The following is an 18,126-nucleotide window of genomic DNA, read 5'->3' as shown; positions in this document are numbered from 1 at the left end:
CCATCAGACTGTTAAACAGCCACCACTAACACTGAGTGGCTGCTGCCAACACACTGACACTGACTCAACTCCAGCCACTTTAATAATGGGAATTGATGGGAAATGATGTAAATATATCACTAGCCACTTTAAACAATGCTACCTTATATAAATGTTACTTACCCTACATTATTCATCTCATACGCATACGTATATACTGTACTCTATATCATCGACAGTATCCTTATGTAATAGATGTATCACTAGCCACTTTATACTATACTATGCCACTTTGTTTACATACTCATCTCATTTGTACATACTGTACCCGATACCATCTACTGTATCTTGCCTATGCTGCTCTGTACCATCACTCATTCATATATCCTTATGTACATATTCTTTATCCCCTTACACTGTGTACAAGACAGTAGTTTTGGAATTGTTAGTTAGATTACTTGTTATTACTGCATTGTCGGAACTAGAAGCACAAGCATTTCGCTACACTCGCATTAACATCTGCTAACCATGTGTATGTGACAAATAAAATTTGATTTGATTTGATTTGATTTGCCTGGTATGGCAACTGCTCGGCCTCTGACCGCAAGGCACTACAGAGGGCAGTGAGTACGGCCCAGTGCGGCCAAGCTTCCTGCCATCCAGGACCTCTATACCAGGCGGTGTCAGAGGAAGGCCCTAAAAATTGTGAAAGACTCCAGCCACCCTAGTCATAGACTGTTCTCTCTGCTACCGCACGGCAAACGGTCCTGCGCCAAGTTTAGGTCCAAGAGGGTCCTAAACAGCTTTTAACCCCAAGCCATAAGACTGCTGAACATCTAATCAAACGGCTACCAAGACTATTGTTATTGTTCTGCTGTTCTTTCGTTAGCTGTTACTTTTATTTCTTATTAAGAAATACTTATTTTCCACCATAATTTGCAAATCAATTCATTAAAAATCCTACAATGTGATTTTCTGGATTTTTTTTTCTCATTTTGTCTGTCATAGTTGAAGTGTACCTATGATGAAAATTACAGGCCTCTCTCATCTTTTTAAGTGGGAGATCTTGCACAATTGGTGTCTGACTAAATACTTTTTTGCCCCACTCTATATATATATATATATATTTATTTATTATTATTTATTTTTTTATTACAAATAAAAAATAAATAAGGAATGGGTGTGGCTGAAATAACCTATCCCACTAATTTGAAGGGGTGTCCACATACGTTGTATATATAGTGTACTTACAATTACACCAGAACATAATATATCAGCTTTACTCTAGTGGGTCGAGGGTGCTATTCTGAACAATGTCTTTGCTTGATGTAAGGAGGCCATCAAATATTTAGCAGATTGCTAACACAACTGAAAGGCTAGGTAAAAGGAGGCAACGGTGTGTGTGTGTGTGAGTTGTGGTGTGTGTGTGCGTGTGTGGTTTGGTGTGTTTGTGTGTGTGTGCATGCATGCGTGTCAGAGAAAAAGCCCACCCAGAGCCCCAAATGGGAGCTGTCAGAGTTATGGTGGGGTAATGAGAGAGACGCTGGACCCATCGTTATACCTCTTCACAGGCCCTCGGCTCACACACAGCATTCAGGCGGGTTACATATAGGCTGGTTACAACAGGGTACATACACCAGGCTGGTTACATACAGGCTGGTTACTGCAGGGTGCATACAGCAGGTTGGCTACATACAGACTGCTACATCCAGGCTGGCTACGACAGGGTATATGCAGCAGGATGATACATACAGGCTGGTTACATCCAGGCTGGCTACGACAGGGTATATGCAGCAGGATGATACATACAGGCTGGTTACATCCAGGCTGGCTACGACAGGGTAAATGCAGCAGGATGATACATACAGGCTGGTTACATCCAGGCTGGCTACGACAGGGTATATGCAGCAGGATGATACATACAGGCTGGTTACATCCAGGCTGGCTACGACAGGGTATATGCAGCAGGATGATACATACAGGCTGGTTACATCCAGGCTGGTTACAGCAGGGTACATACATCTAGGCTGGTTACAGCAGGGTACATACATCTAGGCTGGTTACAGCAGGGTACATGCACCAGGCTGGCTACATACATGTGGGTTACAGCAGGGTACATACACCAGGCTGGCTACATACAGGCTGGTTACAGCAGGGTACATACACCAGGCTGGCTACATACATGTGGGTTACAGGAGGGTACATACACCAGGCTGGCTACATACAGGCTGGTTACAGCAGGGTACATACACCAGGCTGGCTACATTCATGTGGGTTACATACAGACTGGTTACATCCAGGCTGGCTACGACAGGGTATATGCAGCAGGATGATACATACAGGTTGGTTACAGCTGGCTACATACACCAGGCTGGCTACATACATGTGGGTTACAGCAGGGTACATACACCAGGCTGGCTACATACATGTGGATTACAGCAGGGTACATACACCAGGCTGGCTACATACATGTGGATTACAGCAGGGTACATACACCAGGCTGGCTACATACATGTGGATTACAGCAGGGTACATACACCAGGCTGGCTACAAACATGTGGATTACAGCAGGGTACATACACCAGGCTGGCTACATACATGTGGGTTACAGCAGGGTACATACACCAGGCTGGCTACATACAGGCTGGTTACAGCAGGGTACATACAGCAGGCTGGCTACATACAAGTGGGTTACATACAGACTGGTTACATCCAGGCTGGCTACGACAGGGTATATGCAGCAGGATGATACATACAGGTTGGTTACAGCTGGCTACATACAACAGGCTGGCTACATACAACACGCTGGTTACATCCAGGCAGGCTACAGCAGGGTACATACAGCAGGCTGGTTACATCCAGAATGGTATGAGACCTAAGTCTGCTGCTTACCTATTGCAGATTCAGTCTTCCCAGCCTGGTGCAGGTCTACACTTTTGTTTCTGGTGTCCTTTGACAGCTCTTTGGTCTTGGCCATAGTGAAGTTTGGAATGTGACTGTTTGAGGTTGTGGACAGGTGTCTTTTATACTGATAACAAGTTCAAACAGGTGCCATTAATACAGGTAACGAGTGGAGGACAGAGGAGCCTCTCAAAGAAGAAGTTACAGGTCTGTGAGAGCCAGAAATCTCGCTTGTGTGTAGGTGACCAAATACTTATTTTCCACCATAATTTAAAAATAAATTCATTAAAAATCCTACAATGTGATTTTCTGGATTTTTTTTTCTCATTTTGTCTGTCATAGTTGAAGTGTACCTATGATGAAAATTACAGGCCTCTCTCATCTTTTTAAGTGGGAGAACTTGCACATTTGTTGGCTGACTAAATACTTTTTTGCCCCACTGTACATAGCAGTGTGTACCTACCTCATCCCCATATGTGTTTTTGTTTTTCCGCTCTTTTGCACACCAGTATGTCTACTTGCACATCCTCATCTGCACATACATCACTCCAGTGTAAATTGCAAAATTGTAATTACTTCGCCACTATTGGCCTATTTATTGCCTTACCTCCTTACTTCATTTGCACACACTGTATACAGATTTGTCTTTTGTGTTATTGACTGTACGTTTGTTTATCCCATGTGTAACTCTGTGTTGTTTGTGTCACACTGCTTTGCTTTATCTTGGCCAGGTCACAGTTGTAAATGACTGGCCTACCTGGCCTACCTGGCCTACCTGGCCTACCTGGCCTACCTGGCCTACCTGGCCTACCTGGCCTACCTGGTTAAATAAAGATGAAATGATAAAAATGTAAACATATGCAGACACACGCACGCTCGCACACACATTGTTATATATGTAAAAACACACACATTCCACTCCATTTTCCACAGCAAAACACACCTCTCACTATAGACTAGCTTCCATCTCTGATTGCCCATTCTGCATTCAGCATATACACTACCTCTCCCTCCCAGCCCTCTTCGCCCTCCCTGCCGTTACAGTGCTTCCCTCAATGAGGGGAATTATTTCAGCTTGCCCTCATTTTCTTCTTGTTCCGTTTTCCTCATCTCTAATGGGCAATTACATCAGGCTCCACGCGGAGGCCATCTTGTTTCACTGACCTCTAATTGATTGGCTGTCCAAACTGCTCGGCTTCTATAAGCACTTTAAGGTTACATTTCCCTGTTTAAATAATGGATTACAAGGTCCATGAAAGAAGATTGTGTGGAAAATAAAAGGCAGGGATTGCTTCTCGTTTGAGTCGTTTCAAAGACGTACAAGCCTCTATTTTAACCTCAGAGACTGAGTTATTAGGGGAGATGGAGAGTGCTCAGAGCGCTTAGACTACTTCAGACTAACCTACAGTCACGGCATCTCTGTGTGTGTGCGTGTGTGTGTGTACCACTTCTGCTCGCACTATGTTCAAAGCATGGTTTTAGCAGCGCTATCTGTCTGCAGATGAATATCAGTATGGCCAACAGACAGCGTGTCTGCGTATCTCTCCCTCTCTCTGTGTGTGTGTGTGTGTGTGTGTGTGTGTGGGTGTAATGTCAGTGTAGAACCAGCTTCACGCAGTGCCCCTGAACACTCTCCTCCTATAATTAACACTCCTACTGTGTAGTATCCTTCCTCTTCTCTCCTGGGTCCTGTTTTTCATACCTCCCACAGTTTGTGCTTTTACATCACAAAGAGAGAGCAGAGAGGGAGACAGAAAGAGAGAAGAAAGAAAGTGGGAGAGAGAGAGAGAAGAAAGAAAGTGGGAGAGAGAGAAGAGAGAGGGAGAGAGAGAGAGAAAGAGAGAGAGTGATGCTGAGAGACAGTTCGGCAGGAAGTCCCACTTAGAAGGAGGAAGTCAGAGAGAATGTGGGAATTAGCGGTAGCCAACATCTCCACTTCTGTTCAAAACCCCACCTACCAGGAGATTATCATTAGAGACCTTGAGCAGATTTATACTTGATGTGTGTGTTTGTGTGTGTGTGTGTATGTGTGTGTGTGTGTGTGTGTGTGTGTGTGTGTGTGTGTGAGGGTGTGTGAAGAAACCACCTACAAGCAACCAGAGCAACATACCTCCACCAAAAACAACGCAGCACCTACACTCCAATTACTCTTGGATTGGAGGTAAATACAGTAGAGATATAGCAGAGATACACAGTACAGTATATCTGTCCAAACCATTAGGATTTACTGTGTGGCTAGCTCAATACTAATACAAATGGCCTGTGTTGTTATTCTCAACCATTGCATCTCTGTCTGTTAAGAGAAATTGATAGAGGAGCTTTAAACATCTCTGTCTGTTAAGAGAAATTGATAGAGGAGCTTTAAACATCTGTTTGTTAATTAAGAGAAACTGATAGAGGAGCTTTAAACATCTCTGTTTGTTAATTAAGAGAAACTGATAGATGAGCTTTAAACATCTCTGTGTCTGTATCTCCATCTTTAGATCAAGATATACCATTTATTTTTAATATGGTAATAAAATAGGATATAGCAGAAACATAGACTGAGATGGAAGAGGAAAGAGACGCTGTATAAGGAATGTGGAGATGATGGAGAGATAGAGAAAGATGTGTGTTTGCAGTGTGTGTATTGAACACACTGCTATCCACCCTACTCTTATGTTTATTAAAAGCCATATTCATTCACTGTTGATCTGAACCCTGTTTTTGAATTGTTGTTTTGACAGGCTTCATCATGACTCAGCACTATGTTGTCAGACTAACCCTGTGGGTGGAAGAAGAGCTGTTCTTTTCAGTTTTCAGCTGTTCTATTCAGTGAGTGGAACTGTGTGACTCCACAGCCATTCTCAGCACAGTTCATAATCACAGCATCTGTGATTGCATAAGAGGGACCTTGCCTGGAGTTGGATCTGATCTAAGGGCAGTTGAAATAGGAGCAAAATAGAAGTTGCCCTTCACCACTGATCTAGGATCAGATTATGCTATCCTGAACCATAACCTTCATTATTAGTGGAATGCAGACATATCTGATCCAGTATCAGTTATTAGGAGCAAGTTTTAATGACTCTATGCCCCTCAAAGTCATTGCTTTCCTTGGCCAAGTAGCAGGGGAAAGCAAAGTACAGTAGAACGGAAAACACACAAACACACACACACACACTGCTTTCATATCTATTTATTGATCATATCAGATGTGCGTCAATCAATCTTATCTCCGCTCCACACATTCTCACTCACCTCCAGAGGGACCCAATAAAGCATCGTGCTGGGAAGGCTGAGCACACTATATTATCATTAGAGACCTTGAGCACATATTATACTTGGTATGTGTGTGTGTGTATGTGTGTGTGTGTGTGTGTTTGCAAGAGAGAGCGCGAGAGAGAGAGAGAGAGAGAGAGAGAGAGAGAGAGTCATCATAAGATAAATAAGTTGCCCTACAGTAGCTCACTTCAAACTACAACTACTATATACTTGTTTTGGGCAACAGACACATTTCTTCCTCTACCAAGCATTGCTTTACAAACAGTAGCCTGTAAAATAAAACATGTGGTTTTACATCATCATAGAATGATACTGTACATCACTCATCATCCCTAGGACAGCAGCCCTCACCGTCTCAGCAGATTAGGAATGAATGATAACGCGCCTCTCTATCATGCTTCTCTGATCAAAGGAGAATTACAGTGCACCACGATCTGCAAAATGCATGAAACACAATCAGTACCGTATGCCACACAAAGCGGTGTCAAAGAAGAGAACTATGAAATTGGCTATGTGCTGTTACAATAAAGATAATGCTCTGATGTCTTCTTATGTACCTACTGCATCTAAAATAGATCAATTCCCACAGAGCCTGTGTGATTTAATCTACTGCGAGTCTTCAGTCATGTTGAAGCGGTAAAATATGAAAGACAATGATTTATTTACAACTCCCAAGTCTGGGCCTGAGGTTCCACACAAATCTAATTCCCAAACCGGGAACAGCTGGCCATTCAGAATAAATCCAGTGATATTGATTCTGCAGCAAACCAAAGCTGGTTCTTTCAAGGTTCCCAGGACTTTTCATTGGGTTGTGGGAATGGGGATGGACATTACAAAAGAAAGACCTTAAAATAAAAACATTTATGAGTTTAGGGCCAGGCATATTTCTCTGGTCATGTGGTCAGGGAGAAATCCTGGCCCTATTTCTGTGTTCACAGTATTTCATTTATACATTTTATTTAGCAGACGCTCTAATTCAGAACAATTTACAGAATAAATTATGGTTAAGTGACTTGCTCAAGGGCACAATGACCAATTTTTGCAAATAGTCAGCTCTGGGATTGAAACCAACAACCTTTCGGTTACTGGCCGAAACGCTCATAACCGTTAGGCTAACTGCCACCCATTTCAGTTCTTTGGGAACATTCCTTTGTTGTTTCCTTACCTCGGCAGACATTCCCGTTATCTGTCTCGAACCCAGCTTTGCAGGTGCAGCTCCCGATAGGAACCATCCACTCCCCATCTCCATTGCAGTACAGCTTTATTGGCACGTCCACCTCCTCCGAATTCGGGATGCAGATCCCTCTAGCGATGACCAGGGAGGTACTCTCCGCCCCCGTCATGGTCTCTGGGAAGATGGCGAAGTTCTGCACCACACTGGGGCACTTCTTATAAAACACTCGGACCGAGAGTAGCGACATACAAGCACCATAGTCCTGAAACGCCAGGTAAAACCCGTTCTTCGACAGCGGGCCAAAGCTCCGAACCTCTGTGTTGACCTTCATCAATCGTCCGCCGAAGTCCACCTGGGAGAAGCTCTCATCGGCCGCGATGGTGTCCACCTTTAGGTAAGGGGCTTCCATCCAGAAGGCAGTTCCTTTGGTGGCGATGACCGAGTCCGTCTCGTAGTAGTAGAGATTGAAGGTCTCCTTACAGGAGCCGGGAACGTTGGGGATGGAACTGCAGTCACGCACGGTGAAGCGCATCTCCACGTAGATCCTCTGAGCTCCACGTCGGTCGATGAAGGTGGTGAGGAGCCAGTTGTTCTGGCTGGGCTCAAACACGTTGCACACCTGGTAGGTCCGGATGGTGTTGAGGTTCTCGTCGTAGCCGCTCACCTCCTCCCACTGTGAGACAGAGTAGAGACCAGAGACATGGGTATTTGGTTAGAAATATACAGTATCTTGAAATTGTCACAAACACAGTAACCAATAGTGTTTGACACTGCAATGCCAAGAGAGAAGGATGCTCAGCTAGTATCAACTCAAATGTTTGTTAACAAATTTCTTAAACAATATTTGATATTTAAATTCACAGTTTCCTGCCTTGCAAAAAGTATGAAAAAGTAGTATGAAGTTTATATTGAGCAAGTAAAGTCTCAGGGCATTTGAAGTAGCTGACTAGAAATTAACTTTTAATTTAGAAGACAAACTTGTGGCAAAGATATGTCAACTGACTTCCTGAAATGACAGTTCCCTGTCGACCAGTGGTTATCTCCAAAACAGCATTAGATAGAGAGATACAACGATAGCACACATACAGTTTTTGGAATCTGGTTTCTAAAGATTTATATACATATATATTTTTTAACTATCCTTACCATCTGTGTTCACAAACTGGTGTCAGGGGCATGAACACGTAATTTGGAATTAACTTCCTGAAATGACAGTTCCCCATCTACCAACACATACAGTACAGTATTAGTACAAGTAATACTTCTTAGTAATGGTCAGTAACAGAATGGAGTGATTGAATCATACTACACCGGCTCCGATGGATGTGTCAGGGCTTGTAAACTACTACAGACTACAAAGGGAAGCACAGCCATGTGCTGCCCAGTGATACGAGCCTACGAGCTAAATTACTTTCTATGCTCTCTTCGAGACAAGCAACACTGAAGCATGCATGAGAGCATCAGCTGTTCCAGGCGACTGTGTGATCAAGCTCTCCATAACCGATGTGAGTAAATCAATCAAATCAAATCAAAATCAAATGTTATTTTGTCACATACACATGGTTAGCAGATGTTAATGCGAGTGTAGCGAAATGCTTGTGCTTCTAGTTCCGACAATGCAGTAATAACAAGTAATCTAACTAACAATTCCAAAACTACTAAGACCTTTAAACAGGTCAACATTCACAAGGCCACAGGGCCAGACGGATTACCAGGACGCGTACGCCGATCATGTGCTGACCAACTGGCAAGTGTCTTCACTGACATTTTCAACATGTCCCTGACTGAGTCTGTAATACCAACATATTTCAAGCAGACCACCATAGTCCCTGTGCCCAAGAACACTAAGATAACCTGCCTAAATTACTACCGATCCGTAGCACTCACTTCTGTAGCCATGAAGTGCTTTGAAATGCTGGTCATGACTCACAACAACACCATTATCCCAGAAACCCTAGACCCACTCCAATTTGCATACCGCCCCAACAGATCCACAGATGATGCAATCTCTATTGCACACCAAACTGCCCTTTCACACCTGGAAAAAAGGAGCACCTATGTGAGAATGGTGTTCATTGACTACAGCTCAGCGTTCAACACCATAGTGCCCAAAAAGCATCACAAAGCTAAGGACCCTGGGACTAAACACTTCCCTCTGCAACTGGTTCCTGGACTTCCTGACGGGCCTCCCCCAGGTGGTAAGGGTATGTAACAACAAATCTGCCACACTGATCCTCAACACAGGGGCCCCTCAGGGGTGCATGCTCAGTCCCCTCCTGTACTCCTTGTTCACTCATGACTGCATGGCCAGGGACGACTCCAAGACCATCATTAAGTTTGCCGACACAATAGTCTAATCACCGACAACAGAGACCTGGCCGTGTGGTGCAAGAATAACAGCCTCTCCCTCAACGTGATCAAAACAAAGGAGATGATTGTGGACTACAGGAAAAGGAGTATACCGAGCACGCCCCCATTCTCATCAACGGGGCTGTAGTGGAGCAGGTTGAGAGCTTCAAATTCCTTGGTGTCCACATCGCCAACAAACTATCACACCAAGACAATCGTGAAGAGAGCACGACAAAGCATATTCCCCCTCAGGAGACTGAAAAGATTTGTCATGGGTCCTCAGATCCTCAAAAAGTTCTACAGCTGCAGCATTGAGAGCATGGTTGCATCACTGCCTGGTATTGTCTGGTATTGTCAAAGACTCCAGCCACCCTAGTCATAGACTGTTCTCTCTGTATCAGAGCACCAAGTCTAGGTCCAAAAGGCTTCTTAACAGCTTCTAACCCCAAGCCATAAGACTCCTGAACAGCTAATGAAATGGCTACCCAGACTATTTGCATTGTCTCCCCTCCCCCTCTTTTACGCTGTTGCCACTCTGTTTATTATCTATACATAGTCACTTTAACTCTACCTACATGTACATAATTACCTCAATTACCTCAACTAACCGGTGCCCCCGCATATTGACTCTGTACTGGTACAGCTTTGCTACTGTTTATAGCTTTGTTACTGCTCTTTAATTATTTGTTATTTTAATTGACATTTTTTACTTATCAATTTTTTACTTAACACTTATTTTTCTTAAAAATGCATTGTTGGTTAAGGGCTTGTAAGTAAGCATTTCACTGTAAGGCTGTATTCGGCGCGTGTGACAAAGATCATTTGATTTGATTTGAATATTTTACAGATCTCAGTTCTGCACCAATGATCAGAACAAAGAAATTGAAGAGACTTAAAGATACGTTGAAGAAACAAAAAGAGGAAGGTTAATATCCAGGTCTGCTCACTCCATACCACCAACCACAGCCACTTCCACATTCTTGAATTGTCTGCCTGGTATGGCATGCCCATCGCTAGTTAGTCACCTTTAAAAGGTTCCACACAAACGATACAGCTTTCATACTAGAACATATTCTGTACAAGACTGAATTATAGTAGTAATCGAGACAGTGGTAGACAATGGTGATGTCGGAGGACATTTATGCCAACATGGACATTAATCTAGTGAATACGTTTTGTAATAAAGGGGCAGCAAATAGAGATGAGGATTTCTATGAAGATATCATCAACTCCCACGAGGAATATGCCACCTCAAAGACAACACCAGGAGCTATCACCTCAGGTTCGGAGAGCCCAGGGTTGAGACCCTTCAGAGCTGCTGCAGTGTGTCTGGGGCTGCTGTGTGTTCTTCTACTGGCTGGGTTAATTGGTCTGGGTTTCTATCACAAGAAAGTTGTTGTTGGGTTTGAAGATTATAAAGCTTCCAAAACTAACCTGACGATAGAGAAAGAAGAGTTACAGACCAGCTACATCACCCTGACTAAAGAGAGAGATGAGCTACAGACCAGCAACAAGAAACTGACGACAGAGAGAGACCAGCTACAGATCAACTACAATGCCATGAGAGGTGAAAGAGACGGGGCACTGAGCAACTACAAAAACTGCCTTAGCAATTTTAGACACGGTGGATGTCCTTGTTATTTCCCACACATACAGTACTACAGATCCAAACGTTCAGGAGATCCACAGCTGATTAATGACCTTGCTTCAGAAACCCAAAGCCTATAACCAAAGAGAGCATACTAAGAGGTCCGGGAACTGCTTCTCTAATATAAATCCTAGATCACACTTGTAGGTGATGTCATGGTGATGTTAGCTAGCTAAGCTCAAGCGCATAAATGCATAATCAGGTTTAAAAGTCGTGTCGCGCCGGACTGCACCTGTCGTGCCTGACTGCACCTGTCGCCCTGGACTGCACCTCCCATTGACTTCCCAAATCGCTGGTCTGTTTGGTCATTTTCATAGGCATCCCGGAGAAGAATTTGTTGCGCTTTTTTCGGTTGCTTGTTTTTTGTTAATTTGTTGTTGCAATCTGATTGAATTATCTTGACTATTGATTGATGTGTCTTGTCAATTGTTGTCTTTGTCGCATAATGAAAAATGTCAATAAAAATGTTAGACATGAAACATTTACACAAATCCGATTGTAAAACCCCTATGTCACATCTAGAGTATTACTAAAGGCATGACTAGTACTCAACAGACTAAACAGACTTCCTGAAGTTCCCTGTATTCCAGTGGCTATGTCTAAAACAGCTACAGATAGAGAGGGAAATGATAACACACACATAGGAATCTGGTTGCCGTCTTATTTTCACACCTAGTCAGCAGCCAATCACATACATCTTTTTGGTATGTCTATATGTGGCATGCTCATTGGTGGTAAGACACCTATAAAACGTTCCGTACACACGACACAGCATTCATACTGGAACATATTGTCACGTAGGCATAATGGATTTGGGAGACAGACGCAGGAATGCGTAATAGGGTTCTTTATTTAGCCCAAATTACGGCACGGGGATGAAGACCAAACAAACACGTAACATAAACACAGGGTTGAAACCCAAAACAAAAGATCGAGGAGTTCCTCGAAAAAATACACAAATGCACAATGATTATCACACTAGACGAGACCCGTAATCAACTGCGCAATCCACAATGGCACGAATGCCCAAACACACAGCACAGGTACTCACATGCACCAACGGACATGGTAACAATAATGGACAGCACCATGGTGAACAAAGCTGGCTGTTTCACCTGTCTTGTGATTGTCTCCATCCCCACCAGGTGTATCCCATTACTTTAAATACTATCCACCTCCTGTGTCTGCATCTTGGTCTAAGCCTGAGCCATGATAAAACTGGTGGTTAGGTGGGCGCCGACTTCTTGAAAGTCAGTTCCCTGTCTACCAGTTGTGATGTCTAACACAGCATCAGATAAAGATACAGCAATGTATTACTGTCAGCTCAGGACATCCTGAGCCTGCGAAGGCCTGTACTTCAAACTCTACACCCTCAGAGAGTTTGAAGTAAACTCCGCACCTTCTACAGGGCCCTCTACACCATCAGATACAAATCTGTGTATATTTTTATATATTGTACATTTTGTTTTCATTGATTTAATATTTTTTGTCTCAATTGTAATGATCTTCCTATTGAATTTATTCAGTTTGTGTTGGAAAAAGAAGGGTTAACATCCAAGAGAGAAAAATATCCCATCAGAATTGGTCTTTGGTAGTCTCTTGGTAGAAATAATCTATCTGGGCTCAACACTCATTGGCTAGGCCCTCAGGCTTTGAATAGAAGGCACCAGCCAATGCCATTGACATTGGCTTCCATTAGAGCAGCATTTTGGAATGACAGTAGAATCAACCAATCACAAATGGTCATGTAATATGTTGGACAATTGTATGATGTCTCAAGGCCCTCTAGAGGGCTTAAGTATACGTCACTAATTCAGAGCCAATAGCAAGCCTTATCTTGTTTTCTCACGCTTGAGCCTAGCTAGCTGGCTAGCTTTTTGTAGTGAGTGTATGTAACAATGGCGATGGCAACTGCAGAGCGAGTAATCAAGAACGATGTGGTGGCTAAATTGCATCGCCCTTTTCAAGACTAACTTTTAATGAAAAGTTAAATCTTGTACAGAACGGGAGACCAATTCTTGCACTGCCTGATTTGGCGCCACAAGGAAAGAGTTTTCAAAGGCATTTTCAAGTTAATAATTATGAGTGCTATCCGTGGATAACCAGCTGTGAGCTGACAAAAAAAGCTTTACTGTTGGAATTGCCTACTCTTCAGCACCAATAATAGCTCAACCTGCACAACTGGTTTCAAAGATTTAGCCTGTTTGACAAAGTCGGCACTTTGACACCAAAACTCAACTTCACACCTGTGAGCTACAGTGAGTTTAAAAACATTTGGGGAAACAAGAGTAGATCTTCTTCTTAAAGAGCAGCGGCGTAATGAGACACTTGCTCACAATGATAAAGTCAGGCACTACAGGGAGATTCTAGAGTGCCTTTTTCATTTTAGGCAAACAAGATTTAGCATTCAGAGGACATGATGAGGGTAAAGAATCAGCTAATGAGGGAAACTACTTGGAAATACTGGATTTCTTAACTGAGTATGACAGTACGTTAAACTGCCATTTGGCTATCGAGTTCACAGGCATTTCCAGCTAAATCCAAAAGGACCTGATACACGCGGTCGCGAACGTAATGACCAATGTCATGAAGGAAGAATTGAAGAAAACCCCCTTTGTAACAAGACGACAGACATGACGAGACGACAGACATCAGCAATGTGGCCCAAAAGTCTTATGTGTTGCGTTACACTACCGATGGTGTTGTGAAGGAAAGGTTTTTCAAATTTGAGAATGTAACTGAGGATAAACGGGCAGAAGTGTTTGCTGCCTGAATTATAAGCTTTTTAGAGGAGTGTGAATGGCCAAAGTTGTGGCACAGTGTTACGGTGGGGCCGCAGTCATGGCCTCTGGTAGAGAGTACAGAGTACAAACCAAGAAAGGTCTGTTCATTCATTGCTATGCGCACACTCTTAATCTGGTGTCACAAGGTGCTGGTAAACTAAAAGAACGCAATATCTTGGTGGCCTAGCAGCGTTTTTCTCAAGATCTGTCAAACGAGCAAAACTACTGGATGAAATATGCCAGCGAAGACTACACAGAGTGACGCCAACACGACGGAACTTCTCCTCAAGCTTAGTTTGCACTGTGTAGGAAAAAAATGCAGAACTCATTGAACTCTTTGAATACATAGTGGACCATCACGAAGACTCTGATGAAGACACCAACCACAGCGCAGATGGATGCACCTGACAAGCTTTGAGTTCTGCTTCTGGCTATCCGCGTTCTACTCCATATTTGCATACTCTGACATGCTGTTTGGAATATTGCAGAACAGAGAGTTTGACATGCAGTTCTCCTTGTCAAGGGTGGACGACTTCTGCAACACCACAGAGAGGGAAAAAGGAAAATGTGATTCCATCTACGAGGACACGATGAGTGAGACCGGAGTACCAAGGACACATATGCAAGGAGACATTTGAAGACATAAGGAGACATATGTGGGCAGTACTAACAGCTACACAGTGCGATCATCAACAACATTATCACTCAGTTAAGAAACAGATTCAATGACCATGAAAGGCTCATGTTCCTTGCCCTCCTTGGCCCCCAAAAGTTCCCAATATATAGGGAAACGCCAAGCTTTCCAAACGCTGCGTTCTCAAGTCTCGAGCAAAGCTATGGTCCTGATTTTGATTTGCCGGGGCTTAAAACCGAACTCACTGTTCTGTACTCAGTGTCTGACTTCGAGGGTAAGAGCCCGGCTGATCTGCTCCACTTTCTCCAGCAGAAGAGACTAAATGATAGTATGCACCAATTGTATCTGCTTACCTGTCTAGTTTTGACCATTCCAGTGTCCACTGCATCAGTAGAAAGAACATTTTCTGTACTAAAAGGGATCAAACATGTTCCAGGAACACCACTGGACAGGCTTTGATCTCAATTGAAAAACAACTTATTTCGGATGTCAAATCAAAAGATAAGCTATATGAACACGCCATTGCCCATTTCATAAAGAAGGACAGGGGAATGGACTTTTTTTGAAATGATAATCATCATGGTGAGTGGACTTTTTGGTTTTCATCTACAGCTTGCTTTTCGTTCATATCATTTGTAAAATATTATTTCTACTTTAGATCACTGGTTGTGTGGTAAAAACAAAGGTAATGACCATGCATTTGGAAGTACTGGGTACATGACATTTCGTGCTGTGGTGTATATTTGTATTGTTGCATGGAGATAGAACATCGAATGCAGCGCAACGTTTCTTCTCTCTGACAGCATATACTGTCTGTGGTCTTGAAACAATGTCAGTAGTTGTGTGGTTGAATTTATTCCGCCACTATCTGAGTGACTGTTGGAAAATGTTTCGTGGAAATGACACAACCATATTTTTTTCTAACGTGGTTCCTCCTATCGATATATGACATCAGATCTTTTGAGGGCCTAACTGAGGGCCTAGCTCCAATAGTCACGGTTCGCCACTGGAAATACAGTAGAAGTTGGAAGTTTACATACACTTACATTGTCACAAAAACTTGTTTTTCAACCGCTCCACACATTTCTTGTTAACAAACTATTGTTTCGGCAAGTCGGTTAGGACATCTACTTTGTGCATGACACAAGTCATTTTTCCAACAATTGTTTACAGACATATTATTTCACATATCATTCACTGTATCACAATTCCAGTGGGTCAGAAGTTTAAATACACCAAGTTGACAGTGCCTTTAAACAGCTTGGAAAATTCCAGAAAATGATGTCATGGCTTTAGAAGCTTCTGATAGGCTAATTGACATAATTTGAGTCAACTGGAGGTGTACCTGTGGATGTATTTCAAGGCCTACCTTCAAACTCAGTGCTTATTTGCTTGACATCATGGGATAATCAAAAGAAATCAGCCAAGACCTCAGAAAAATAATTGTAGACCTCCACAAGTCTGTTCATCTTTGGGAGCAATTTCCAAATGCCTGAAGGTACCACGCTCATCTGTACAAACAATAATATGCAAGTATAAAGACCATGGGACCACGCAGCTGTCATTCCACTCAGGAAGGAGCCACGTTCTGTCTCCTAGAGATTAATGTACTTTGGTGCGAAAAGTGCAAATCAATCCCAGAACAACAGCAAAGAACCTTGTGAAGATGCTGGAGGAAACAGGTACATAAGTATCTATATCCACAGTAAAGTGTGCCCTATGTCGACATAACCTGAAAGGCCTGCTCAGCAAGGAAGAAGCCACTGCTCCAAAACCACCATAAAGCCAGACTACGGTTTGCAACTGCACATGGGGGATCGTTATGTACTTTTTGGAGAAATGTCCTCTGGTCTGATGAAACAAAAATAGAACTGTTTAGCCATAATTACCATCGTTATTTTTGGAGGAAAAAGAGGGAAGCTTGCAAAGCCAAAGAACACCATCCCAACCCCATGAAGCATGGCATGCAGAATTAAGCCATGGAACGCCTTGATTGGCCAGTGGGTGGCCAAGCCCTCGTTACAGCTATTGTACCTTGTTCATTCATCAAAATCCAACCCGTTTGAGCCACCGGCAGCTATTGCTATTATTGTTGCATCCCCGGTTAAAGTTCTTTTTCGTTATTGTAAAGAGAAACTCCACAGTATAAATCCTTAACATCAAGAATAGGTTCATTTCCAACATGACCACGGATACAACAAAGCCGGTTCCAAGCGGAGTCCATCTGCACGCGCTCAAAAGGAACACAATTGAATACCTTGGCCAACAACCAATGAGGGCCTGCCAATAAAACTATGCGCATCCAATCAGAAACATATTTCCCATATCACGCATTGAACGCATGCATACCACTTTAACCAGGTGTGTATAATAACATGCTGTTTATCTCTCAAACACCACAACTCCTCCCCTGCAATGTCAACTAGTTTTGAGAACCTTATTTTACCTTTGACATTGTCTTTTTTTTGTTATACAGCTCCTGATTACATAACCCATTTACAGCGTTTTAGCATTTCCTTTTACAGGTAACAGGATTCTTCAAAACAAGTTGTTACACATTTCTTTGTTCACATCTCTGAGGCACAGTGTTCGCATTGTCCATATCAACGTCATCAACATCATAGTCCCAAGATCCTCCTACATAAAGAGAACCATCTCCCTCTGCAAGGGCATCACCTTGTCTCCTTGGCTTGATGTTCAACCTCTGATTCACATGTCTTTTCGCAGAGTTAACCTCAACATTAACCATGTATGTGACAGCACCCAGAATCTTAGTTATCACACCATTCAACCACTTTTCTCCTCCCCTGTAATTCTTTACCAATACCTCTTGATCAACAGAGAAGGAGCTGACCTTCTGTGGTTTGTCACTGATTTCTGGCCATCTAGCATAAGCATCCATAACAACCAAAACATTTGCTTTTGGTCTTCTGCAAAGTCTAAGTGTCGTCTCTCCCATGGACCTGATGCCCATTTTCATGTTGGTACTGGCACTTTTGCATGCCTGCTACACTGCTGCTTATATATGTCACAAAGACTTACTTCAGTTATTTTCATGAAGTGTAGGCCACCAGAGAAGACTTCTAACTCAGGATTTCATCTTAACTATACCCCAATGACTCTCATGTAGTTCTGCCAATAGTCTGCTTTGCAGGCTTTGTGGAGTCACCACCTTGTAACCCCAAAGAATACAGTCATCCTCAATGGTAAGTTATTTCTTTTGACATAAGGTTTAAATACTTTGTCTGGTACATGGTTTGGCCATCCTGACATTGCACACTGCTTAACCATTTTCAACCATTTTCAATACTGGATATTTATCAGTTTTGAGTGCTATATCCTTAGCAGTGACTGGCAAGCCATCTATAACCGACACTCTATACACTGGATTTGGTGT

At 42.9% G+C, this 18,126-nt stretch overlaps 1 protein-coding gene across 2 annotated transcripts in view; it reads right to left on the bottom strand.

Moving 5' to 3' along the window:
* LOC139376024 (ephrin type-B receptor 1) overlaps window positions 1-18,126 on the bottom strand; it is a 325,295-nt gene that overhangs the window by 147,553 nt on the left and 159,616 nt on the right. For both annotated transcript variants that reach the window (XM_071118102.1, XM_071118101.1), the window contains exon 3: window positions 7,307-7,988. In XM_071118102.1, coding sequence (XP_070974203.1) covers window positions 7,307-7,988 — 682 coding nt within the window. The remainder of the gene's footprint in view (window positions 1-7,306; window positions 7,989-18,126) is intronic.

The sequence above is a fragment of the Oncorhynchus clarkii genome, chromosome 20 (assembly GCF_045791955.1).
Source record: "Oncorhynchus clarkii lewisi isolate Uvic-CL-2024 chromosome 20, UVic_Ocla_1.0, whole genome shotgun sequence".
NCBI classification, from domain to species: Eukaryota; Metazoa; Chordata; class Actinopteri; order Salmoniformes; family Salmonidae; genus Oncorhynchus; species Oncorhynchus clarkii.
This window is presented reverse-complemented; position numbering and strand designations above follow the sequence as displayed.